General features: G+C 34.5%; 1 protein-coding gene across 3 annotated transcripts in view; it reads right to left on the reverse strand.

Annotated features, from left to right (window-relative positions):
• Positions 1-26,228, reverse strand: part of LOC128546537 (formin-like protein) — a 69,702-nt gene that overhangs the window by 20,083 nt on the left and 23,391 nt on the right. The window contains exons 3-13 of one of the 3 annotated variants that reach the window (XM_053517234.1): positions 20,815-20,901; positions 13,077-13,091; positions 9,136-9,215; positions 8,374-8,457; positions 6,516-6,717; positions 4,618-4,694; positions 3,557-3,650; positions 3,080-3,157; positions 2,590-2,700; positions 2,020-2,169; positions 760-861 (exon numbers count right to left, since the gene is read on the reverse strand). In XM_053517234.1, the coding sequence (XP_053373209.1) occupies positions 760-861; positions 2,020-2,169; positions 2,590-2,700; positions 3,080-3,157; positions 3,557-3,650; positions 4,618-4,694; positions 6,516-6,717; positions 8,374-8,457; positions 9,136-9,215; positions 13,077-13,091; positions 20,815-20,901 (1,080 nt within the window). Of the gene's footprint in view, positions 1-759; positions 862-2,019; positions 2,170-2,589; positions 2,701-3,079; positions 3,158-3,556; positions 3,651-4,617; positions 4,695-6,515; positions 6,718-8,373; positions 8,458-9,135; positions 9,216-13,076; positions 13,092-16,271; positions 16,305-20,814; positions 20,902-26,228 lie in introns of all 3 variants that reach the window. The other 2 variants (XM_053517233.1, XM_053517235.1) reach the window with 2 other exon arrangements.

The following is a 26,228-nucleotide window of genomic DNA, read 5'->3' on the forward strand; positions in this document are numbered from 1 at the left end:
TGCACAACTACTGTTGGTACTGATCACTTGTGTGAAGTTTCATTAAATTGTGTCAAGGGGATGAGGAGAGATGGTGCGCACAAGATTGTGTCTATGTATATAGTATAGTAACAAAAAAACAAAGTCCCATAACTCTGCAATTTTTTTTTCTAAAGAACCTAACATGCCCATGCACAACTACTGTTGGTACTGATCACTTGTGTGAAGTTTCATTAAATTGTGTCAAGGGGATGAGGAGAGATGGTGCGCACAAGATTGTGTCTATGTATATAGTATAGTAACAAAAAAACAAAGTCCCATAACTCTGCAATTTTTTTTTCTAAAAGAACCTAACATGCCCCATGCACAACTACTGTTGGTACTGATCACTTGTGTGAAGTTTCATTAAATTCTGTCAAGGGGATAAGGAGAGATGGTGCGCACAAGATTGCGTCTACGGACAGATGGACAGACAGACAGACAGACAGACAGACAGACAGACAGACAACCTGAAACCAGTATACCCCCCCTTACAACTTTGTTGTCGGGGGGTACAAAAACCGACAAGCAAGTCAAAATCAGATTTCGCCACCCCTGGATCCACTAGGGTAGAATTTAAACATAACTTGGGTTCAACATCAACCAATGAATGAACTATAATTCGTAATTCAAGAAGTAATGCTTAAAAGTTGTTAATACATATGATAACTGAAAAGATCTTTAAGGAAGATACTACCAAGGACAAAACTAGTTGGTAGTATAACATTTTCTGTAACATACCTTAAGTTCATCAATTTCAGTGTTGGCATCAGACAGCTGTTTTTCCAGCTCAATAGCTTTCATCATCATTTCTTCTTCTACTTCTTGCAACTTCTCATTTATCTGAAAATACATGAACATTACTTCATTTGACAGACACTTGATTATATACGGTATGGAAATACATGTAGTGTTTTTTTCAACAAAGGTCGTAAAACTTTTAATTTTCAGCAAATATTTATAAATCATAGTAATTTCTGTACTTCAGTACACTTGAAGAAAAATACGAAAAATGGAATAATCTTGTTTTTCTACATGCATACCAATCTTCATACATTTTAAAGATTTACCAAGTCTTTCTATCCTAAATAACATGCATATACTGGATAGTAACCAGACTGATGAGTTTTATTAAATAATTAGAGCTGCTTTTGAGAAAAGCGCATGTCTCCAACAACTGCCTAATCATCTAAATAGTAAGACAGTCTTTATATACTGTTTACTCACTACAAATATACCTTTGAAGAGTAAAAAGGCTGATTTTGGGTAATTCAGGGGCCATATTTCTAAAGTGCCTTGGGCGATTTGGCTAGTTATTGTACTTGGCCGAGAACTTATGGTCAAACATATTTTGTTCAAATTTGGTGAAGATCAGATGAGAAATGTTCGACTAAGAGGGCGGACACAAGTAAAAGGGCCAATTTTCATTAAATCAAGGGCTGTAATTCCAAAGTGCCTGGACCGATTTGGCTAGTTATCGAACTTGTCCGAGGACTTACGGTCAAAAACATTTTATTCAAGTTTGGTGAATATCGGATGAGAAATGTTCGACTTACAGCTCGGACAGAAGTAAAAAGGTAGATTTTCGTTAATTTAAGGGCCATAATTCTGAAATGCGTGGGCAGATTTGGATACTTATCGAACCTGGTCGAGGACTTATGGGCAAACACATTTTGTTCAAGTTTGGTGAAGATCGGATGAGAAATGTTTGACTAAGAGTGCGGACAAGAGTAAAAAGGCTGATTTTCGGTAATTCAAGGGCCATAATTCCAAAGTGCCTGGGCCGATTTGGCTAGTTATCGAACTGTGCCGAGGACTTATGGTCAAACATATTTTGTTCAAGTTTGGTGAAGATCGAATGAGAAATGTTCGACTTACGGTGCAGACAAGATTTGTGACACACACACAGACAGGAGCAAATCAATATGTCTCCCAAATCACTGTGCGGTAAATTCAGTGGGAGACATAATAACATTTACTTTTTGCAAAATGTCCACCTACCCTCGAAACCTCATCCTCTAACTCGGCAGCTTTCTCAAGTGCTTCTGTTTTAGTTTCTGAGTCTTCTAGCAGTGCAGCAACATCAATCATGTTATCTAAGTACGCATGCACTTGAACCGACAATCTATCACTTTCAGTATGCCGCAATTTCTGTAAGTTATAAAAGATTACAGATATTAACTGATCAAAACCATAAAGTTGTACTTTCATTAGGGCGCTTTTTTAAATCCATATTATCTTTGACTCTGAAATAAGTCTACAACTACAATGCCCTTTCCCTTTATCTTTTACCTTTGCAATTTGAAAATCCATCATCTAATCTTTTCTTACAGTAACTGACTGAATTTTCAACAACAGTTTAATAGATATTCTGGAATTTCTAACATCATGTTCTCCTCAAGTAAAAGGCAATTTCTTCACATGAAACTTGACCAGGGAGATGACTGTATCACCCACGTCTTTGATTATGAAAATACAGATTATGTCCCTACTAAGATGGGTAATGAAGATAGTTATCACTATTTTTAAAAAAATCTTACTGTACCAAGCAAGAATGTAATCTTCACTTACCTCTAAATAGTCATCTAGACCAATAATTGAGAATTCATGTTGTAAATGGACCCGAAAATTCATGTTCTCCACTGAGTGGACCACAATGTTCACAAACTGCATACACGCTACCTGTAAACAAATGTCATACATATATTTAAAAGGAAAACAAATGAACTAAAATATCTATTGAACCGAGTATTTTAAAAGAGCATTTAGCAGGCACTTTAAACAAGTCTGATATTCAATTCTGTTCATTAGTACACATAAGATGCAACTTAGTAAGGAATATAGTAAGAAATTCAAATGGATTAAAAGAACTTATCAATGAAGAGTATTTTAAAGAATTTTGCAGTGTCAGAAATCGTTTAGCATGGCAACAAGATTCATTCAATCTCAAACCAATACTATAGCTACAAAATAGTCACTGTTCATAGGTCTCCTTTTACCCTTCTTGGCAACTGAAAGAGTTAAACAGAAGTCAGCCTTTGTACAAAAAGTATCCACTTACCATGAAATCTATATGGAATTCTTCATAGTTTTTGAAATATTCCATCAGAGTTTCAAACCGATGTCTCTCTGCACAGACCTAAAACACAATGTAAACTGTTTAAATACATAGCTCATTGCAAATGAATGTATACCATCTTAATAGTGAAGATGACAAAGAGACAAGCCAAGTGTCTCTATGACAAAATATTGAAAATTCAGCCATGTAAAAGACAAGAATACTGCAACTTCTATGCCATGAAAACAAAAATATGAAAGACTTTGTAGCAGTACATTGTGTCAATATCTTATAAATGTCAATTCTACAACTTTTTAAATCAAGCTAGATTATTTTCTAATTTCCAGAAACAAATCTTTTAGCAAAAGAGTATGTGTATGCATGTCTGAAAAGTACAAACATTATTTTTACAAGTTGTAATTAAATCTAAATGTGATATAGAAATAATTGTTTTCAAAATTCTGAGTATGTTTTACTTACTTCTTTGAAGTTATCGAAAGCAGAGAGTATAATTTCATGGCCACTACTGACCAAACATACAGCTGCCAGCAGCTCTAGTACCAACGCCTTTGTTCTGAAATAAGAAATTTATTACATGTATACTACTAACCAAACACAGCTACCGGCAGCTAGTACCAATGCCTTTGTTCTGAAATGAGGAATTTATTGCATATATACTACTTATCAAACACACAGCTACCAACAGCTAGAACCATAGCCATTGTTCTAATGAAAACTGGTAAAATATTAGGGCCGGGACGATTTCAAAATGTTGAAACCGGTTAATCATTTGTATGAAATCGAACCGAACCGGTTAATCGGCCGCCATATTGAAAATGCTGTTTTTTTCCTGATGATTGTCTCAAGGTACTTCCAGCAGCTGACTGCATTAGGAACTAAAGGACTTTACACATTTGCAAACAGTGTGATAATTAATAAGTCGTATGTTGGCGTATTTTATTTTACACATATCATGACACGCAAATCAGAGACTACAAATGTTTAAAGATAAAGTAAGATTCCTGATGTTTATTGTTTGATAGCGATTAGCGGTTTTGCAAAATTGACACCGGTTTCACCTAGTAATCGAATCGTTTCCAATTAACCGAGTAATCGTCCCAGTCCTATAATATATTACATGAACACTGCTGTATATCATATGAGAGACAAACATGCACACAACTAAATGTAGTTAATGCAGATGTACATAAAACTTAAATAACACGGAGCTGTCAAAAAACAGTAAACTCAACTATTCAAAAGCCTTGCCCATGAGCAATGTTCATAACAAGTTTGAGGTTCACATTAAAAAAATCTTAAAATTGCTAACTGAAAATCATATGATCTGCACTGTGACAAAAAAAGGTATATTTACATGTATAGAAATGACAGAGTTCTAACAATGTTATTGAGAAATAGTTTATCAAAACAGTAAATGGAAACCATATTACAACTCATCCTATCGTTTCATTCTTTCATTTCCTGTTAACAACAGGTCAACAATTTTTAACAATCAGTGGAAAACCGTATAAAATTCTTACCTCATACTCCTATGGTTCAAACTTAATGCTATACAGTTTATGGCATGAGTGTGGGCTATCACAAGGTTAAAACCATACTGGAAAAAAAAGAAAACATATTTCAGACACCATTAATCTCCACTGGACCAATTTAATAACTCTACATACTGTGAAATCATTTGAGCCACGCCATGAGAAAACCAACATATTGGGTTTGTGACCAGCATGGATCCAGACCAGCCTGCGCATCCGCACAGTCTGGTCAGGATCCATGCTGTTCGCTAATGGTTTCTCCCATTGCTATAGGCTTTGAAAGCAAACAGTATGGATCCTGACCAGCGCAGGCTGGTCTGGATCCATGCTGGTCGCAAAGCCACTATGTTGGTTTTCTCATGGCATGGCTCATTTATACTGATGAGCGACTAATTTCCGTGGATATTGTTGTTGCATCAATTCACGAAATTAAATCTCAACAAACAAGCCAAGTTCCCTAGATTTTATCTTGGTAAGTAGTTATCCAAAATTTTGTATCACCAAGAAATGGCCATTTTTGTTTAAACCACCAAATTATATGCCCTCGAAATTAAACGATTCACAGTGCCGTGAACATAAGTCTGCAATAATTCTGACTGAGAAATGAGAATCAGCTTAAAGTATGCTAGAATCAACATAATACTGAGATTTATAAACAGCTTTGCGCTTTATCCATTTCGGACATTTCAATCTATTATAAGAACAAAAAGATCAATCGTGGCATTTAATCTAGAAAATTGTTTAAGTCCAATAGGCAATATTTAGGAAAACATTCCCAAATAGGATTCTGTATTTACGTTAGGCAAAGCACTAGGTTTGACGAGTATTTCTAATCTCTGATAAAATATGCTGTAAATTAATGAATGAAAAAATTCATTTGAAACTTTCACCTCCCGTTTTCCTTTATTAGCATACCTCACTAAAATGTCGGAGTATAACTTCCATACATCAAATAATAAGATATTCTTGCTATTCGTATCAAAAACACTGTCTCTACTTCTATTAGTCAAAATACTGCCATTGCACAGACAAGTTTTAACTGTCAGAGATAACAGGTACTCTTCATGTCCTTCAAGCTAGTACTATGTACGGTGGCTCAGTACACTGTACTCTTGAATTAGCTGATCTTTTTTTTTTGGAAAAAGTTTCTCAATTATTTGTGAAAATTCAAAATCCTATTGTTTTCAGTACAATCAAACAAATATCACATTGCTAAGAGTGGGGTAGTAATACTGCCATCATTAAGAGAAATACTCAGCTTCACCTTTGATAAAATTGTCTTTACACTGAAAATATTTACTGCCCTGCTCAAACCAATGAGTGGACTCGATTGTGTACCCCGTTTTCTTCTGTTACACTGATTTTGCCCAACTGGTTTCAGTCGGGTTCAATCCAGTGTACATGAGGCACATGCCGCATAACCCAGCTGAAACATTACAGCTCATTTCGGTGTACCGATCACGTGACAGGGATAGCTCAGTGCTGTATGAATCAAGCCCACCTATCACGTGACAGGGATAGCTCAGTGCTGTATGAATCAAGCCCACCTATCACGTGACAGGGATAGCTCAGTGCTGTATGAATCAAGCCCACCTATCATGTGACAGGGATAGCTCAGTGCTGTATGAATCAAGCCCACCTATCACGTGACAGGGATAGCTCAGTGCTGTATGAATCAAGCCCACCTAATGCGAGATTTATACTGTGATATCATTCAAATTCGTGGACATGAAATTTTCGTGGTTTTGTCAAAATGGCTATTTCGTCCAAATGAATTTGTGGATTTCAAATTTTGTATCAGAACTTTACTTCTTCATTAGGAAACAATTTTGAGAGTTATTCTCCCATGAGAGATTCACAGTATACTTTCCTCTTTAATAAGTTACCTGATGATTCATAATTGCACGTAGACACATAATACAGACATGGACATCATCCCGCGCCTCTCCCATATTTAATTTCTGAGAATATTTTGCAATACCCCTAGAGGCACTGATTGTATTGGAACGTTTCAAACTGCGCATGGACCCCTTTGCTAACCCTGTGTCCAGGCTCGAACTCTTCTCTCTATTCAGAAGCTGCTCCCTCCTGCAATGCAGTAAATAAACTTAAGTAAGTATATATATTTGTCATCATGAATATCTGTTTTTTCTCCATTGGGATCAGTGCCTAACTTTGGCCCCAAATTGACCCAAGAACAAACAAAAGAAGAGGGCTATGATGGCTCTAGATCTCTCACTTGAGTTACACTGTTTGCTTGAACAGTTTTGGACGATATTGCAAGGAAAATGTCAGTGAAGTTATTTTGAAACAATCTTCGTAAAGGGTCAGCTGTAACTGACAGTAAGATTTTTAAAGTTTTCACTATAAGCATTATGGAAAAGTGACCGTGTCCCCTAGCGACCATGTTTTTGACAAATCTGAATAATATGAACATATAGGATCACCAAAGGAACAATTGTGTAAAATTATTTTAATTGGGCTACATGTTTTTGATCAGAAGATTTTTAAAGTTTCCACAACATACATATAGGAAAAGCAACAAAACACTCTGGCGACCATGTTTTTTGACAGATCGGAATTATTTAAACAATCTTAGTAGAGAGTCACAAGGACCATTTGTGTGGAATTATTTTAAAGATTCCACTATATGCATATTGAGAAAAGTGATCACGCCCTTTGGTGGCCATGTTTTTTGATGAAGCAAAGTAATTTTGATGATCTTGGTAGATGGTTACAGAAAGACCATTTGTGTGAAAATACTTAAATCAGGCCAGCAGTTTTTCACACAAGATTTTTAAAGTTTCCAATATAAATTATAGGGAAATGTGACCACGCCCCTGGTGGCCATGTTTTTTGATGAATCAGGATAATTTGAAAATCTTGGAAGAGGTCCAATAAGGACCAATTGTGTGAAATTATTTCAAAATCAGACCAGTGGTTTAGGAGGAGATGTAATTTAAAGATTTTTCTATTTTTAGCTCAGGCAGCCCCTATGTGCACCAAGCGGAACCGTTTGAATAGCTTTGGAAGAGGATCATCAAATGAACATCTAGGCCAAGTTTCATCAACTTCCACCAAATGGTTTCAGAGGAAGAGATGCTGTTTAAAGAAAAGTGTGGACAGCCAGAAGAAGGGACAGACAGTGAGCGATCAGAGTAGCCAACCCCAAGCACTACATGCTCAGGTGAGCTAAAAACACCACTAAATACAATCACGTTTATAAATCTTATGTGATAATAATATGACTGTAAAAATTATCACAAAAAGTGTGGCCAACAAAAAATGGAAATTGAGTGGGGTTAATTCTCTGATGAACGATAGGTTTGAGACCAATACGACATCAAAGTTTGTCATTTCGTGTAAGCCTTTAACCTGAATTTCTAAAATGGACTAGTCCATCATTCAATTTGAGCAGTACCACTTATTATTCAAAGGGGTGTTCACTGAAAGTTCACTGACTGAATTATAACGAATAGTGCAGACCATGATCGGCCTGCACATCTTGGTCTGCACTGGTCGCAAAGGCAAAATCACTTGCCATCAGCAGGCTAAAGGTTAAATGAGCCGCGCCATGAGAAAACCAACATAATGGCTTTGCGATCAGCATGGATCCAGACCAGACTGCGTGGATGCGTAGGCTGGTCTGGATCCATGCTGGTCGCAAAGCCACTATGTTGGTTTTGTCATGGCGTGGCTCAAATGTATATTCGGAGAAAGGCTACAGAAGCTTGTATGACTTACCTCATTACAACCTGAGTAAATGATAGATAGTCCACAAGAATATCCAGGCCCTGGTTTTCTTCACTGAGAAACTCCCTCACCCATCTGTAAAATAAATAAAAGTACCATTTTTATTTACACTTTAACCACAGTTAGTATTAGTATGATCACATTTTAACAAGGCATCAGAAACAGTGTTAGGTAATCATTTTAACAGCATTTTCCTTACCCTGTGTTATGCACAAGTGCTTTTATCACTCTATATATAAATTACAGGTCAACAGTTTGTGTTACTGACTGGCTATATTTCAACACTAAATTTTGCGGAACTTAAAAGTCCAATACAGAAGAAGAAAATCATGAAAATTTATTTCTGACATCACATAATGGAACTTATTTAATGATTTCCCAGTCAGTAGTTGAAATCATTGGCCCACGGCCCTTGAAGACTAGTTTTTGACAAAGGACCGCAAAGCTATTCAGTAAGTGAATAAAATTGTGGCTAAATATTTATCGAAAATAAATGTACCGATGTTATATATTCAGCTACTTCTAAAGATGGATCCTAACCAAACATGTGCAAATGAACACATCACATTTATTAAGTGGAACTGTGGTCTAATAGGCGAGTTGTTGGCCAGTCCACAACAGTTAAAACCATGTCACTTTCATAACATTGCATTTGCTTGAAATTGCAGAAAAGCGGATTTTGAAGCAAGTGGTCACTGAGGTATAAAAGAATAAAAGAAAGATATGAAAACTACCACAAAGTCTGTATCTTACTCTATGTGATTTGTTCGTAGAGATATTTCCAAGTCTCGCAAAACTTGTGTCGAACTTGTCTCACCGAGCATCTTTCTTTTCTACAAAATAAAAATCAAAATATTAAATGCATATTATTGGAATAGTTGTATTTTAGAAATATAAACATCCATTTCTTTAACCGTGTTATACCATTTTCACTTTTATTTACAAAATATAGAACATGACTGTTTTAAAAAATTACATTAGTCTATATTACCATAATTCAGACACTAACACAGATTCAACCAATTTTCATATCAGCATATAGCATATATATATTCTAAAAATGTTTTTTGGAGAAAAACACCTTAATCTTATGAAAAATTGGAAACTGTAATACAAATTTCATAAAAGCACATAATCCTGGAATAATACAAGACATTAACTGTAACTATACCTGACCACTGAAATATATCGAAATTACTAAATTATGCTTTCATTTGCAAACATTGGCAAGCTAAAACTGGGGAAAAGTGCCTTGGGCATCAGCAAGTGGGGTATTTCAGAACCAATCGGGTTTTAACTTTACGCTACGCTTAAATTTACTCAGTGATTTGGAAGTTCTCTCATGTATGCCTTTTACAAATTTCTATAAACTTTTTCCGCGCTATGCAGAGAGAAAGTGTATTAAATACCCACAACTGTTGTGCCTTGCCTTGCTTACAAAAATGACAGGTGCATTTAGTCAAAGAGTTATTAACAAAGCATGTAACTTGTTTCTGTCGTCACTTTTTTCCCAAAACAGAGGCTACCCAGGTATAGTTGTAGGAAATGTCTATCTTCCAAACTTACTGTTAATTACATAGTCAAGTACAATTAACAAAAGAAACCGAATCAACTGAAAACAATACAGTGTTGTCTAGAAATTTCAAATCAAGGTGGCGCATACAAAAAAAATGCATTGCAATGCAAATAGCATGTGAAGCACAAACAAAGGAATTTGTATGAAGCTTGCATGGAAATTAATAAAAACAAATGCAAATAAACTTTGGCATAAAACCAAACTATAAATTCTATGTTACCAGACATTTACAGCAAAATAAAGTTGTTTCTTGAAAGCAGAGCTGTTAATAAAAATTGCAGCAGTTTTTTTAAAATTATTAGAAACAATTGGACCTTTTCTTCAGCACACACTACACAATTTCCAAAAGGAACTCAGACGGATAGCATGGTGGAGTAAAAATCTGGAAATCTGCACGTTCTGAAGAATATCTGATGTCAAAACACACAATACAGACAGACAATTCAATTAAACAGGAGTACCTTCCATTTTGCAGGACCAACTGAAAGGCATGGCGAGGCAGACAGACAGACAAACATATACACATAATATACAATTTGTAGAACTGAAGTATAATAGGTACCCAATTAAATGACGTACAGCCAAAAAAAAAAATCTTTGGAAAAGTTGACTTTCTGAAAATGTTTTGTCCATCCATATGACAAATCAAGGAAGAAGAATGCTTACATTAAGATAATCATGTAGGATTAGTCAGTTAAAAGTAAATACCAGTAATAATACATGAAATGACAGCCATAGGTTCATCATGCTCAATCAACATACAGTCCATTAAATAAAGTTTGTATACTGAACATGTACAATTTATGCAATTACTGTGAATAAATTGAATGCAGTTTTAATTGAAATGTTAATTATGAATCAGAACATTTATTCGCCTCAAGATATAGAAATGAATGAAAATCATGAATGTACTAAATGATCTATGAATAAAACGTATGCTAAAATGCGGCTTTTGGTACGACGGACATGTCAACAGTCATGCACACCGTCTATTCTATTTCCTTACAATAGCTTACGAAACTGCCACTTCAAAACATCCATATTAAAGATTCAGACATGTACAAAAACAGAAGCTTGTTAATTCTTTCAAAACAACAGACACAATCAATCTGCCAGAGAAATACACACTTTGATGACTAATGAGCCATGCCATGAGAAAACCAACATAGTTGCTTTGCGACCAACATGGATCCAGACCAGCCTGCGCATCCGCGCAGTCTGGTCAGATTCCATGCTGTTCGCTAACAGTTTCTCTAATTCCAATAGGCTTTGAAAGTGAACAGCATGGATCCTGACCAGACTGCGCAGATGCGCAGGCTGGTCTGGATCCATGCTGGTCGCAAAGCCACTATGTTGGTTTTCCCATGGCACGGCTCAGATTATTTCAAGCTTGTAACTGACAACTTCCCCACTAATGCAAAACTGTGGAGCAGAATGAATTACTTCACTGGAAGATGGCTTCCTGAAATCCTGACAAGGTTTAATACAGAATTTTTCAGACAAATAAAGGCTGAAGGACCATTAACATCCAATCTAGTTCAGAAGAGCCAAGCAAATGTATATTAATTAAAGCATTCGATACTATCTAAAAATAGAAAAAAAGTAACATTTATGACATTTTTCAACCTTTATCCATTGCACTGACTTTGAGAGTATAACAAACACGGCTTATGGAATCAAAACAACAATATAACGATATACACATGAAAAAATGAAACCAATCAAAACTAAGTGACAGACCATGAATAAAAATCATCGGCAACATGTAGCTTTCGGTAATTAAAAACTGAAAAACGTATTAAACAGACAGGAAGCGAAACATTGAAATATTTACTATACTCCCACATCTTGCCAGGGGATACATTGTATGCATAATACACATCTGCTGTAAAGAACAAATTTTCTCCGCTAATTATAAATAACCGACAAACTTTAACAGCAATTGAGGATTTCCTAGTTGAAAACTTAAACAAGTGTACAGCATCAAGAGGCAGGAAAAAACACATGATTGGAGTTCGGAGGCTTGTTTTTCTATCATAATTACAGGCGAAATCAGTGCCACTTTTTCAACTGTTCAAAAGTATACCTGTACAATGGCAGGTATTAATGGCTTTATAATTTCTTCAAGACAGCATTGGTAAAAGCAGATAACAGTAAAAAACATGGGCAAAACAATTCATTTCTTCATGTTCGATAATAGAGGCCTCTTCAATTCCACTCTGCTGCAGTCTTTGAAGTGGTAAAACACACTACACCTGCTTTGAGAGGATTTTTTCTTTCCTTTTTCAGACTGAAGAAATTGTATTAAGTGCACAATGTATTATAGGCCTTTTTAAAAATGCCTCTAGAAACCCAATCATCTGTTTTCAGTGCCTTAAAAAAGGCCAATGAACATACATAAGGTTACTGCTGGTGTTAAAAAAAAATAAACAGTGAGGAAAATAAGGAGAAAAGAAAATGAACAGGATAAAATCTATCTTCATCCTAAAAATGTTGCTGTTGATAATTCTTAAAATATTTTTACTTTCACTGCTGAGCATCATGTTCTACTTCTGAAAATATTATTTTACTGCTGAACATCATGTTCTACTTCTGAAAATATTATTTTACTGCTGAACATCATGTTCTACTTCTGAAAATATTATTTTACTTTACTGCTGAACATCATGTTCTACTTCTGAAAATATTATTTTACTGCTGAACATCATGTTCTACTTCTGAAAATATTTGACCATTATACTTCTATTTGGCAATAAATCATATAACAGCAACATTTGAAGAACAGGAACTGAAAAAAAAACAGGTTAATAAGTTAGGAAATTATCATGTCACATGTTGATGGCACAGTGAAGATCTATTACATTTACAAGCTAAATTTGGAATCATTTCTTTTAATTATGGCATTTCTATAATGAGTAAGCATAACTGGACAAAAAAAGAAGACCTTTTACCAGATTCTATACAATGTGGCCAGCAACATGTTATTAAATGACAAGGAATATGATATTGGATGTTACAATATATCAGTGCCTTGTGGCCTAAATTATGCATTCCAATTAAACTACACTTTCTACTTATTTCATTATAAACATTTTAAAAAGGCATTAAATTTTCTTACCACAAGACTTGATAACTGTGTGGTACATGTGTGTATAATTATATAATATTACATGATATAAATGACATGTGTATGTGTACAAAATGATTTTATTATTATTTGACATAGAGCAAATTATATTGTGTAATACATGAAACTGAGACAGCCACACTAGTGGTGAAAAATCAAGACTAAAATCATGCAGCCTGTATTTCTACTCTGGTGCTATAAACTGATTTGTCTACACAATTAATATAATTGTGAAACACTAGGATAATTAAAGGTATGTTGCTACTTCTCCTGCAGGAATTGTTAGTTATTGAATGTAATATATCTAAGGCCATGCAAACTTGTGTCTTTGCTTCATGTCACATATTATATAAGGCTGCTTTCTGAGTCAAAGAAAAAGTCTTTCTTGTTTTATAGATGATATAACAAGAAAAAGCATAAATCTTTCAGTATATGAAAGTAAATCAAACAAACAAGAATGTTTTAAAAAAAAAAATGGAATTTTTGTTGTTGCCGTGGATTAATTTTCCAAGTGCAACACTAAACAAAGAATAAAAACTGCTTAGCCTGAAGGATAACTTCCAGCATAAGATTCTTAAGAAGAACTATTTTACTCAAATGCTCAAAGCCATCATTGAGGTACATCACTGTACTCCAGCTAAGAGTGTCACATAAAGGGAGGTAATAATTTCAGAATATATCATGTATAAATTCTTCATATTCACGTATCTACAGTAATCAAATGTGTTAAATATTACTAGTCTACATACAAACAAAACCACCAAAACAACTTAAGTTTAATCTACTGTTTTGAAAACCTTTACAAGTAGCATTAGTAAAAAAAATAGATCATAAAACAGTACAGAAAATTCAGTGTAAAAAATCAACAAGAGCACTGCCAAGCGAGGCAATATACACCCGAAGAGTTATATCAGAGGAGGATGGGAGTACTTTACTGTTGAAGCCCAAAGGACAAGAACAACAAAGGGAAGAAATTTAAAAAAAAATTCTAAGTGAACAGAAAAAAAAATCTAAGACCACAAAAAAATCCTTAAGCGATGACCTTGGCCTTGAAGTGAGCCATCCAGAACATGCACTCTGCACGTTGTCTCGATGTGGTGAACATCTGTGTCAAGTCTCATCGAAATCCTTCAAGTGGTTGAAGAGTTACAGAGAGGACACGAAATTGTTAATGGACAGACAGACGGACGGATGGATGGACAGACAGATACCGGGGGTATAGTAGGAAATGTATGTTTAGGAGATGCCATCCTTCTCAAAAGCAAAGGAAAAAGTATGTTCAGAACAAGTGACATCCCTTTACATTATTGTATATTAAACATGGAATATTCAAGATGACCTCGATATAAAACATGGTGTCAAGGTCATTTTCTTCTTCTTTGGAAACTTAAACTATCATAAACTCAAAATTACTTCATGAGGAAAAATAGCCAAAATAAATTCGCTTGTGCCAAGACTATTCATTTTTTCAAAAATTCATAATGCAATATTTTTGTCTTAGAGGCAAGTTGGTGGCAGGGATATGCAAGTTTGTACTAAAGATTAAATTGCATATGAAATATCTGCTTCTTATTATATATGATTTCTCAAACAGTCTGTGTTGCAGTACATTAAAGAGAAATTAGAATCCTTATATATTTTTTAATATAATATAATTATACCATCTGCAAATGGTACAGACTAATAAACAGTGAAAGAGATGTGTTTAACGACCAGTTCAGATGACCAAAATATTACCTGGTGAATTTAAGTAAATTCTACCAATATCGAATTGCAGTGATATATACCATGAAATTCCCTTATTTACAATTCATCAATGTATATAAAAGTAACAACGGGAAACCTAAAACCTCAAAATTACAGATAGATAAAATCTAGGGAAAACCAACCCATGTTTTTTTTGCTAATTAAATTTTAATAGCATCATTATAGCATTATAAATGTCAGCCTCATTTGTACTCTCTCACTTTTTCGACAGGTAAATGTATGTTTTTTTGTTTTCTAGATCCTCCAAGAACGATGTACCTGCTTCTACATATACAAACATTTACAGCAGTAAAGCAACGAGACGATGAACTTCCCTATATTGTTGCTTTCGTTATACTTCATGCAAGAAAATTCTGAGGAGATGCGATAACGAGAAATTGTTAACGAACGGACGGACGGACGGACGGAATGATGGACGGACAGACCACGGACGCAGAGTGATTTGAATAGCCCATCATCATGATGATGGTGGGCTAAAAATACGATGAATACGATTGCCTTTAACCTTTACCCATCTAAATTTCTATAATGAACTTGTCTATCTTCCAATTTGGACAGTACCATTAACTGTTAAAAGGGGTGCTTATTGGCTGAATAGCGAACAATGCAGATCATGATTAGACTGCATGGATGTGCAGGCTGATCTTGATCTGCACTGGTCGCAAAGGCAGAATCAATCATGTCCAGCATGATAAGGGTTAAAATATTTTCTTTCCCAAATAAAATTACCTCCTTTACCCACGAAATCTGTCCATGTTTTATAAAACTGAGAAACACTAAGACATTACACAAGGAAAGACGAAGAAAAGGTGACTTCTTCAAGAAAGCCAATTACTACAACTAAAACAAGTAGCTGCGTTCAATAAATGCTTGATGCCCCCGGTGGCATCCTTGTCAATACAAAGCAACCTAAGTCCAAAACGAGGTCAAGTTCAAGGTCAAGGTCAAACTGAGGTCAGGTGATGTCTGAAGATGAGGAATGGTCACTGGTTACATCTGCATTAGTATCAAGTCATTCTAGTTAGGGGTATTGATGCTAGACGAAACGGTCCCATTTGGTTAACCTCGTACGGACGGACAGGACAATCACTATATGCCTCCCACATCAGTAGATCCCGGGGGCATAAAATTTCACCCCCAACCACATTTTTGTTTCCCTTAAAGGCTCACACTGTACAAATAAATGTGCTGCACAATTTGTATAATGCTAATTTTAAATGGTAATGATGCGCTATCATTCTACGGATATTTCATTATTCTCTATAATAGCTAAGTATATGCATATTTTTTGAAAAAGGACTATGAAACATGTCAGGGAATTTCATGGTGATATAATTCTGTGTATTAGAGTTAGTGAGACTACAAGATCCAGTGAGTTGGTTATAGGTGTTATTGTGTCTACTTGCTATAAAGCCTTACAAAAGACATTCTATGTCGACTCTGCCGATTGCCCTACAATACAAGCGGTGTACACATATCATTCATATATATAAGCAAACAAGCAAAACATACTCAAACCAACATTCTCGTAATATATTATGTATAGTTATTTACACCCCAAAATTCAAAAGGGATTGAAGTGTTAGCAATCAAACAAGCACTTGTAACATCTTTAGGTGTGTTTTATATAGTTGTTTATCAATTTGCTTAAAGCATAGTTTCACAACACCTTCAAGACAAAATTTACGACATATTTGGCTATCGATTATCAATTCAGATTACTGTAAAATCATTTAATCTCATGGGCATGAAATTTCGTGGTTTTGACCAAAGTAGGTATTTTGTGGTGATTTAAATAACCTTTACCCTCCTAAATTTTCTAAAATGGACTGGTCCATCATTCAAGCTGGGCAGTACCACTTATAATTCAAAGGGGTGTTCACTGAAAATTTACTGACTGAATAGTGAACAGTACAGAACCTGCACAGATGTACAGCCTGATCTTGATCTGCACCGGCCGCAAAGGTAAAATCACATGCCACCAGCGGGCTAAAAGATAAAGATTATACAAATGGGAAAGTATTAATTTGTCGAGATTTGATTTTGATGCAACCCGCGAAATCCATAAAATTAGTCTTCAACAAATATTACTTATTTCACAGTATGTTGTATCTCATTTTCAAATTTAAAGAAATAGAAATTTTTTACAAGTTTTACAACAAACAATTTAAACTGAAAAAAATTTTCTTCATCCCAAAATATTTTTCCATAATCTATCCTTCACTGCATATTGTTATATTTCAAATATTTTCAATTCGAAATTAATGGACCTATCAAATTCTACAGCATTACACCTATAAGTATGAAACTGTTTCTAACCGTAAATTACTTCCAGTTATCAATAAAATGCTTGTTAAATTATCTGCTTCCCACTGAATTAAAGTGATGCAGTAAAATTTTATGCAAAATTAAGCTGTGTAGTCTTAACATCATATAAACTATTACATTAGAAATACTCTCTGTTAAAAAGATATTAACATAATCTAATGCTAGCTGAAAAAAAAAATATGGAAAACAGTCATACTGTTGGCCGGGCTACCAGAAACATGGCTACTTTTTTTAGCATTTTAAAATTTTCTGCACTTGACGAAAGTAAATCTCAAAATGCCTCTTTTAGCAATATATATTTTTATACTGTGAAATCTTTAGTTTATAATAGGGAAGGGGGTAGGGGAGACTTTGGGGTTGCCTTAATCTGTGAAATTTTATCCCAGTCCCTTTCGTACCTTGTATAAAATCCACAAATCTTTGACCATGAAATAGCCATTTCTGCAGAAACCATAAAAATTCAAGTCCAAGAAATTGAATGATTTTACAGCTGTGCATAAAAACGGAATAGTATAACCTGCATTTTAATACCATAAGATTCCAACATTCCTACATTACAATCCAAAACAGGCATCTTTAGGTAATAATTTAAAAGATTAGTGTTCACAACATGCTATTATATATATATATATTTTTACATGGTTTGTGTTAATTTTATGCAGTCATCAATTATATCAATAATTCAAGATCTTTCACTAATAATTACAAAACATTAATGTTCACCCTTAATACCCCAAGATACAAATTAATTCTTATAAATTGAAAAAGTTGTGTCTCAAAGTCTGTTAGTCTGTGTTCAGACCCCGTGTTTTGTTCAGAGGAGATAACTCATGAGGCTCTTCAAAGTTTGTATAATTATCTCCCTTTTCTTCTCGAAACATAGATTAGATGGGTCTGAATATATATTCAAATAACAAATGGAAATTTTTTAAAAAAGCCAGACGAAAAGTCTGTTGGCGTAACAAAGTAACTGGCTCTATGATGGGTAAGAGGCAAAAAGCAGCACAATTCTTTCAACCCTGCAAGGAAGTCCACGCCTTAATGCTTTTATAACCCAATAACTCCATGCTAGGATCACAAAAAAAAACCTTGTTGCATAAAAAACAGATCTTGAAAAAAAAATGATTTTAGTCATAATTACAGTCAATTTCTAAGAAAAAACAAGAATTTGTTTCAAATTCAGATTCATCTATTGTGGTAAGTGCATATTTGAGTAAATTTTCAGGATTCCAATTCCGAGAATGCCCATTTTGCTGGTACATCCATTCTAAATGAAAACTGTATGTTTAATTCTGTGGATTTATGCAACCATGAAATCCATGAACATTAAAGGCACTAGCCTTCAGATCCAACAACCACAAAAATAAATAGAAAATTTAGGTATCAGGAAATCAATGCTATATTTTCAAGAAACCTTTGAAACTTAATTACTGACACACTATATGTTACAGAAACACATGTCATGAGAATTAGTTGTTTTACTAATTTTTACACTGAAAATTGAAAATGTCTGTAACGCCTTACTCTTTACTTGAGGTAAACTGCCCTAGTTATAAATACCTATAGATATAATTAACGCGATGTATACATATTCCTCCACGGTGGTACTCGTAAAAACGGCTGAAAAGTTTTATTGCAGCCGCGGCCTGGGTTCAATTCCAGATACGGGTTTTTTCTTCTTCTTGAAATGGCATTTTTAAGAAAGTTTAGAAACAAGAACTCATATTCTAATGTTCATAATACATGATTAAACTTCAATTTTAAAGAAAGGTCAAAATCTGGAGGTCAGTGCCTTTAAGTCTGTAAAATGATCGTGTCTATTTCAGAACAATTTTTTCCATGATCTAAGTACACTAAAGGATAACAAATTTCATTATAAAGTTGGCTGCCTCTGTATCCAAGACAATTGCAATAACTCCTTGTATCGATTCGTAATAACAAACTCGCTATCAAATATTCCTACACTTAACCAGACAGTAAACAAAGTGTTCTTTACGATAAAGTCAATCAAAATTCTGCTTCTAGGAGGAGTAAATTATATTTTTTTAATTTTTAAGTATCTTTATATATAGTTATAACAGAATAAAACGTGTCCTTGCCTATAAACTCCCCAAGATTTTAGGGATGACTTTTTGTTCATTTAGGAAATTCATGGATTATATAAGTCATCTTAATTTTGTTTCTTTTTTCTTGTGTGCGGTGTAGTGGGTGGGGTGCTACATAACAGAATAATCGTCATAAAAAACTAAAGGCATCAGAAATTGACTGCAATATGAACCAAGTTTAACATATTATATGATCTCACACCAAGCTAATTGTTGTATAGCAGACTGGTTATTAAGTTACAGCAGTGAATTTTTTGTTACCTTTCGTGAAATCTACCAATGCACATGTAAGAAGCGTCAAATGCATTAAAAACAAATAATTTCCATGAGGTTATAGACCCTTAATACATATTTTACAGAAAAATATAGCATATTTCTGCTGCTTCTATGCGAGTTTGTAATTCTCTTTTTACAATGTTGTGTCTTTGTTAAATCCATGTTAAATAGGGTCCTATTTCTTTCCCTTTTTCTAAATTTTTACTGTATTATGGGTCTATAATTGCCTTAGCAGAACAATGTGCATTAAAGCACATATATACAGCATGGGTTAAAGTACCTTGCAACAAAGCTTCTCATGATAAAGCTTAATAAACCATATTATCTTGTCAACATTTTATTAATCTGTTACCAAGGAACCAAGAAATCGCTTTTGCTACTTAATAAAATTTTGTGAATTTAATTTCAAACCAGTTTATAACTGGTGCCCCACCCACATCTGCTAATCTTTTTTCCCTTCATATTTTCCCCAAATCCCAAACTTTCCAAATTTTTTATAGAACTCATACCATCACCTAAAATCAGAAAAAAAGCCCTACTGGTACTATTAACCCTTACCCTGCTAAATTTCTATAATGAATTTCTCCATCTTTCAATTTGGACAGTACCATTAACTGTTAAAAGTGATGCATACCAAAAAGATACAGACTGAATGGTGGACAGTTCAGGTCATGATCAGACTGCACAGATGTGCTGGCTGATCTGTGATCTGCACTGGTCGCAATTTCGCAAAGGCAAAATCAATCATGTCCAGCACTTTGTTTTGGATAATGCTAACTAGTTTCATTTCTTTAATACATTTTCATTTCTTAGTTCCTTGATAACAAAATTATTGTGAAAACTTCGAAATAGCTTGACAGCATTTTTAGAACTGCTTGCAATTAAGCTTATATGTTTATCAACCAAATTAAAGAAGATATCCTGTAAAACAAGATATTTTTGTGAGACTGAAATTTGCTTTATTTAGAATTGGAATGCATTGTATAAGACTTGCGATATATGGCTAACTTACAGCAACATTTAAAAGAAAGAATAACACTTATGACAGTATTTTTTTATTGAAATGGGACAGTCAGCAAATATAGCGAAAATAAATCCCTCACAAAAATTTCTGATTTTACAGTATCGTGAACAATTGTGCAAAAAATTACTTTATTGCAGTAAAGAAAAGCTTAAAGACAATAAAACTAGAAAAAACAAATTTGGACATCACAGTGATGGTGTTATAGTGGCGATCGCGTAAAAATATTCACCTTTGTACTGCGTGTTGATCTCGGATCCAGGTATGTGCGTAATTTTGTGAGGTAGACATCTGGTGGATCTTTAACATGGACACGTTCCTGGAAATACAATATATTTAAGAATATTACTTTTAGAAAATATTTAGAAGAAGTACACATAACAATTCTACAGACCCAACTTCGGTGAAGATCAGTTAAGTCATTTTTGAGAAGCTGTTGTTTAAAGATCTATTTCTACTTTTAATTTTTTTGAGCATGTAGTGGTTTGCAGCCATCAGAGTATTCAGACCCTATGATTTTTTCATAGGAGGAAACTCTTGTGTTTTTTTCTTCAAATTTTTTAAAATAAAGCACCTTTTCTTATCAAAGCATAGGAAAGTAATCAAAGCTGACAAGGAAAACTAATAGAACTTCAGAAAATTTAAAAAGAATATCTTGTCAGTTGTCAGACCATCATTTAACCTTTATAGCCTGCTAAATTTCTAAAATGGACTGGTCCATCATTCAATTTGGGCAGTACCATTTATTATTCGAAGGGGTGTTTACTGAAAATTTACCGACTGAATAGCGAACAGTGCAGACCATGATCAGACTGCACTGGACCTGCAAAGGCAATATCACTTAAATCCTTTAACCCTTAGCCTGCTAAATTTCTAAAATGGACTGTTCCATCATTCAGTTTGGGCAATACCATTTATTCTTCGAAGGGGTGTTCACTGAAAATTTACAGACAGAAAAGCGAACAGTGCAGACCATGATCAGACTGCACGGATCTTGGTCTGCACTGGTCGCAAAGGCAAAACCAATCGCCGCCAGCAGGCTAAGGGTTAAAAGGGCTTTAGACGTACCTAAAAATGCATACATTACCAGTAATTCTTTAACTGGCTCCAGACCTTTTTCTTTCTCATTTTTCAAATTTTATCTGTTCAAAACATATAACTGAGGAAAGTACAGGTTGCATTGCAGGTAAAGTCTTCTTTAAAGTAACCTTTGTCACTGACATTCTATATGCACACAGATGTGCATCATAAATTTCACTAAGTATGTAACAAATATGCAATAAAATGCATGTTTTAAGAGTAGTACACCTATATCATGTGAATTTTGTAACCTACTTTACAATAAGCCAACAATTTTGTTAAATATTTCAGATTCTTTGCAATGTAGAAGTATACCATAAGGGAGACAATTCATATTCAACTGACTACACATCAGGGGGTGAGGGTGGGGGAATATACATCTGCTTCTACTTTTGCTGGTGTCACGGGGAAGTGGTGGGGTGCACTTTCTAAAAGGGGAAGTAACTTTATACTGTCATGTTCACCTGCATGAAATGGTAAACAGTTCACAGTCTACCATTATAATCATCTTCATGTCACCAATGAAGTTGATTTTTGTCCACAAAACTGAGTCACTCTCACACTGTGTGTCACACAAATCCAGATACTCGGAAATGAAACTTCAATTAAATATCACTTTAATTCCCATCATTTCTCAATTCAAAAGTCTTGTAACAATTTCGCCATTTGTCTAATATATATCACATTTCAATTCAACTTACTGAACTCTCAAATTGGTTGTTAAAAAAAAACTAGGCTATAAGTTAGAAGAAAATTAAAATGCAATTTGTAAACAAGAGGAATACAGTGGTTGTTGTAGCTGTGGTTTACCAGGTGAATCACCAGGAACTTAAATATCAGCTGAACAAACAGTTTAATGTATGAGCACTGAATAAATCATTTTAAATGTACACTTTTCTTTTGATAGTATTATGGAACACAAAATAATAACCAAACAAAAATACCCTGAATATTTGGCAGCGTTTTCAGTTTTTCACTACTTTTCACTATTATTCATAAGGGCCTGAAAATAGCTTAAAACATATCACTGATGGGACATGAATGAACTTAAGACTGAAGTTTCACTCAATTTAGTTAAGTATAAGCACCATATCAGCAGAACTGGACTGCGCCCAAGTTTTTACTACCCAATCAAGGTCATGCCATACAGTTAAACAAATCAGACTAAAAACCTTATACATAGAAAAATCACTTTATATGGTAAACAGTTAAATGGAAATCAAGGCATGTTTTTCGCATGCTGTGCCTGAAGAATGTGCTTCATCATCATTCTAGAGAGTTAAAGGTAAAACAGTATTTCAAAAATCTGAAAGCCTTAAATGACTTATTCTAAGAAAAGGGTAAAAAGATACATAAATATCCTCCTAAAATTGAAACAGATTCTCTAAGTCAAACTTGACGGGTCACGATGACACCAGAAGCAAAATTTCCTATGGAAAGCCTTAATTCAGTGTTCTGAGCCTAAACAACTTAAAATAATTTAGCAAGAAGTCATTTCTATTGATCTTTTCAAATTCAAACACTGAAAACACAACAGTGATCTCTCAAGAGTAAAGCAACTTGCTTTGAATCAACCATTATATTACTTCAAATGGATCCCCTGAAAACACTAGAATCTTGATGAAATAATATTTCAAGCTGTAGCAACTGTTAACTTGCCCCTCTCTTGAAAATTTAAAATATACATCTGGTTACAATTAAATAGGTACCAGCATTGACCTTTCATGGTTAATCAAGTACTGCAAGAAAGTACAAAACGCAACATGGCAAGATAAATTTCAATTCACAGTACCCAAACTTTTCATGTCAACACTGGCTTTAAATTTTATAGATTTTTTTTTTTTTTTTTTTTGCAACTTAGCCTCAGGGAGTTGTACAGAAGCAGAATAAACAATTTGAAAATAACAGGAGAACAGACTAAAGTGACAAGGTGCTCTTAGTAGCTGTGAAAGCAACTCCCATCCCCAGTGCCCATAAGCAAACATGTGCTCCATTTATCCCAAAACAGACAGATTTTACATGTTTTAGTCTAAAATCAATCACACTCCAATTTTCCGAGAGAAACAAAAAACTTTCTGTAACTCCTTACAATATATATCCCCTTTTAATTTTCAGTCAACAGGCTAATTTATCAATGGATGAATTTTACAAGCAGTAGTACAAGCTTTCTATAGAACATTACCTGAGTTAATTACTCTACAGGTTCACCCCACAGAAGCAGCTGGTGCTACTTGTTTCACACCTGGGCGTAATTTTAGACATTGTTAATAACAACAGTTAGTCCGGATACAACTAGTAAACTAGACTACCAGAGTAAGGAAAACATGTCAGGAGATGATTGAACCAACAGTAAACCATTCTTAATTACTCATTCTTTCTATTCATTCACAATGAACAACTGCCTGTAATTAACAGGTTCAACAGAATTCACAATGCACATGCAGGCGCTATGATTGATTTCTGGTACTGTTCTATGTGACCTCAGGCATAGTTACTGGTAGCTCTGCTCAACTGTCTGTGACCTAAGGCTTGCATGTCGCTTAGCATGCAGTGTGCTCCCAAACCGTCCATTTCACCTAGCCTCAGTGTATGTTTCTTGATTAATTTTTTTTTTTTTTGCAAATCATAAAAGTTAATTTTTAATCAATCGAATCTGGCCAACCTTAAAGAAAGTTAGATCTCCATATATATATATATGAAAAAAATCTTTAAAGAAAAGACAGGGTTGTATTGTGTGTGTGTTCCGGTTTAACGTCTTTTTCAACAATTTTTCAGTAGACAGAGTTGTATTAAACTGGTAATAAATCATGACTAAATTGACCCATATGTGATGCAAACCAACAACATTCAGATTGAGTGGCTGACATCTTATTACTTACAACAATACTGTATCAACCTTTTCCACACGTACATGTATGCTTTAAAGCTACTCGCCCACAGTTTGGACGAAATTTTTCAACATGTTCATTTCCACCAAGTTTAAAAATTGGCATAGAATGTAAATTATATGACAATGAAAAATGATGAAGTGGGTGAAAATAAGTCAGATACTGGTAAAAATTCAGGAAGAATGCAAATTTACTACATTATTTCAAAAGTGTTGCAACAGTTTACTACCTTCTGCAGTATATTTTTGGTCATTTAATACAAGAGTACCTTGCAAAAACCTTATGTTAATAAGTTCATACCACTAGTCATTTTCAGAGTAATCACTTTTTGAGCCGTGCCATGAGAAAACCAACATAGTGGCTTTGCGACCAGCATGGATCTAGACCAGCCTGCGCATCCACGCAGTCTGCTCAAGATCCATGCTGTTTGCTTTCAAAGCCTATTACAATTAGAGAAACTGTTAGCGAACAGCATGGACCCTGACCAGACTGCAAGTATGTGCAGGTTGGTCTGGATCCATGCTGGTCGCAAAGCCACTATGCTGGTTTTCTCATGGCACGGCTCTTTTATAGATTTTTTCAAGAAACCATTTTCACCAAAAAGCGTGTGGGTTAGTCCCTTTAAAACTTGATTACTGTAATTTTTTTACACGAGAAGATTTAGGTGTTTCCTATTTTCCCAGATAAATAAACCAACAGCAAAGGTTATGTCATATTCAACTTCCTACAGAAATCTGTGGGAAGTCTCTCACAAACAAAGTGAAACCACTTGATGCAAAATGATAAAATTGGTTAAGTTTACAAACCACTACTCAATTTAGGACAAACTTCCCAGCTTTTCAACAAAACTTATAGATAGCAGCATATTGTGTATATGATTCTTGTTCTGCCAGATTAAATGAAGCTTAACATCAAGTTATGCAGCAAAAAATTCAAAATCTGCAAGAACAGAATATTGCAATTTCTACTTGCAAAAAAAATGGCAAGTAATGAAAAGGCATAACAGGAGAAACACTGACTGAAGCCTGCAGCGAAAATGACGAAAAAATATCCCTAGTGAAGGTTGTTTTTTTTAGACAATATAAAGCTGGCATTGAACAGACATGTGCTCAATTAGGAAATGAAACTCATGTCCCTTGGGTCTTCTTCTTCGGAAATACACTGCAATTCAAAAGTTTTTAAACACTATCATAAACAAACATTTTAAAAAGGTGTGCATGCACATCCCATAAAATACAAATCTGCTCTCCCACAGGGCTCAAGTACAGGCATTTATGTTTTTCTGACAGGTCATTATGATGCTTTTATAGCTTTTATGGAAGAAAAAAACTGGTTATTTTAAAAGCATTATATTTCAGAAACAAGCTGACATCTGGACAGAAATACCCACATTCCACATGTATGTCAGCTTTGCAGAGAGGCAATGAAAGACTTGCAAACTCCACACCCAAGAATGGAAGAGGCAAGAACTTAAAAGAGAGCTTATAATTGTTAAAAACATACAAGATTGTAAAAAGCACATTTTTTTGCCTGACCATTACCTGTAAGACCTAAGAAGAGAAAGTCAATGACCTAGCTAGAGTCTTCACTATTTGAAGTCCTTCTACTAAATTCTAGCTTAGAAAAACTTTAGCAAAATTATCTTAGTTGACAAGGGGGATAATTTAGCCAACATGTA

This window comes from Mercenaria mercenaria, chromosome 11 (genome assembly GCF_021730395.1).
Source record: "Mercenaria mercenaria strain notata chromosome 11, MADL_Memer_1, whole genome shotgun sequence".
NCBI classification, from domain to species: domain Eukaryota; kingdom Metazoa; phylum Mollusca; class Bivalvia; order Venerida; family Veneridae; genus Mercenaria; species Mercenaria mercenaria.